Below are 1,995 nucleotides of genomic sequence, written 5' to 3'. Positions count from 1 at the left end.
CAGGCGGCGCCGGGCGGCTGCGCGGGCGGCAGGCGCTGCTGGTTCTGCCAGAGCTGGTGCAGCTCCTTGAACTGCTCCACCATCCTGTCCTTGAGGTCGGGGTGGGAGATCTGCAGCGGGATGCTGTCGGCCGACCACGACAGCTCGCCGGAGAACATCTCCAGCAGCAGCCGCGCCGCCACTGGCACCACCTGCGAGAGCCCCCGGGGCGTCAGCAAGCCGCCGCCACCCCGCTGGGTGCCTGCCCGTGCCGGGGACGGCAGCTGGGGATCTCCTCACCTGCACCGTGATGAGCTTTTTCTCCTTGGGCTTCTGGTCCGGCCATTCCTCGCCGAAGCAGAAGAAGATCTCGAAGGGGGGCGGCGTGGTGGTCTGGCCCTTCTGGAACAGGATGAGGCCTGGCGGGGCCAGATGCAGTGGTGAGGGGCAGGACAGGGTGCCGGGCCAGCCCATCTCCTCGCCATGCTGGCTGGTGTCCCCTCACCATTGAGAAAGCCCTCGAGGCTGAAGAGCTTCGTCTTCTTCTCCCGCTCGATGGGGTTGGGGCCGGCGTGGTCGGAGGCACAGGGCCCCGTCCAGAAGACCTTGCACTGGCACAGGCGGATGGCGAAGAGGTCCTGGCCCTGCAGCTCCAGGATGAGCCCGCGGTCGAGCGCGTCCAGGAGCTGGTGGGTGTAGAAGCGCTGCTTCTCGTTGGGGATGGCGTCGGTGGCGGGGAAGCGGACCTGCTCCAGCGTCAGCGGCCCGAAGAGCTCCACCTGCTCCTGCGTGGGCTCCAGGCTGCTGTGGAAGAGGCGGCAGCCGTGGGGGTTGCTGATGGTGAGCGCGCAGACCTGCCGGCCCCGGTACTGGAACTTGATCTCCAGGTCGGTCACTGCCGGGGGGTCGGAGCCGTGAGCCGCCTGGCGCCTCGGCCCCCCGCCGGCCGTGGGGCTGGACGTGGCTGGTGTCGCCCACGTCAGCCCCCCACGGCCACCGGCAGAGCGTGGCCACCTGAGGCCAGGGGCTGCCTGTGCCCAGAGCCACCCCAGTCCTGCGCCCAGCTGCCCCACAGCCACCTCACACTCCTGGCCACCCCAGCTCTGCCCACCCCACAGCTGCCCCAGCCCCATACCCGGCCACCCCCCCCAGCCTGTGCAGCTGCCCCCCAGTTCCCCAGCCCTGCTCCCAGCTGCCCCGTGGCCACTCCAGCCCTACACCCGGCCACCCCACCCACCCCAGTGGGTGCTCACGCGGCAGCATGTGGGGGCTGACGAGCAGGCTGGGGATGAACTGCTCGGCGTGGGGCACCGGGCAGGCGGGCGGGGGCCCCAGGGCGCCCGGCGCCTCCGTGGGCAGCAGCGCCGGGGGAGCCAGCGGCACGAAGGGCCCCTCGCCGCCGGTGCTGCCGAAGGGGGTCTCCTCCTTGGGCCAGGGGCAGGGGGGCAGCAGGTCGGCGCCGTGCTGGGGGTCTGCGGCACAGCCGGGCGTCAGCGAGCGGCAGGGCCCCCGCGGCCCCGCCAGCCCCAGCGCCCCACGCTCACCCTCAATGCTCAGGGACATCATTTTCTGGAGCTGCGGGGGCAGAGAGCAGGACGTCGGCAGGGACCCGGTGCCCCACAGCCCTAGCTCGGGGCACCCGGGGCTCCCCCGACCCCCGGGTACCTGGTTCACGTCCTCCTCCTCGACACAGCAGTAGTCATCCTCAGCCAGGGCATCTGCAAGGGAGAGAGGGGCTCGTACGGGGCACGGGGCCCCCAGGGTGTCCCTGTGGGGTGCAAGGTTTCTGTGGGGCGCAGGTTGGGCACAGGGTCTCCTGTGGGGCGCAGGGTGGGTGAAGGTTCCCCCATGGGGCACAGGTCCCTCTGTGGGCTGAGGGTTTCCCATAGGGTACAGGGTCCCCGTGGGGCGCAGGGTGGGTGCAGGGTCCCCCATAAGCACAGGGTGGGCACAGGGTCCCCGTGGGGTGCAGGATGGGTGCAGGGTCCCCCCCCCCGTGGGGGGCAAGGCAGGTGC

The 1,995-nt window shown here is 71.5% G+C and overlaps 1 protein-coding gene across 1 annotated transcript in view; it reads right to left on the bottom strand.

Moving 5' to 3' along the window:
• IRF5 (interferon regulatory factor 5) overlaps positions 1–1,914 on the bottom strand; it is a 2,323-nt gene extending 409 nt beyond the window's left edge. Inside the window, exons 1-6 of the mRNA XM_085314921.1 lie at positions 1,645–1,914; positions 1,524–1,554; positions 1,233–1,451; positions 485–874; positions 280–398; positions 6–191 (exon numbers count right to left, since the gene is read on the bottom strand). Coding sequence (XP_085171047.1) covers positions 6–191; positions 280–398; positions 485–874; positions 1,233–1,451; positions 1,524–1,554; positions 1,645–1,914 — 1,215 coding nt within the window. The remainder of the gene's footprint in view (positions 1–5; positions 192–279; positions 399–484; positions 875–1,232; positions 1,452–1,523; positions 1,555–1,644) is intronic.
• Positions 1,915–1,995: the final 81 nt, after the last annotated feature.

Source organism: Rhea americana, unplaced genomic scaffold (genome assembly GCF_003343005.1).
Source record: "Rhea americana isolate MKP2758 unplaced genomic scaffold, rheAme1 scaffold_416, whole genome shotgun sequence".
Taxonomy (NCBI): domain Eukaryota; kingdom Metazoa; phylum Chordata; class Aves; order Rheiformes; family Rheidae; genus Rhea; species Rhea americana.
This window is presented reverse-complemented; position numbering and strand designations above follow the sequence as displayed.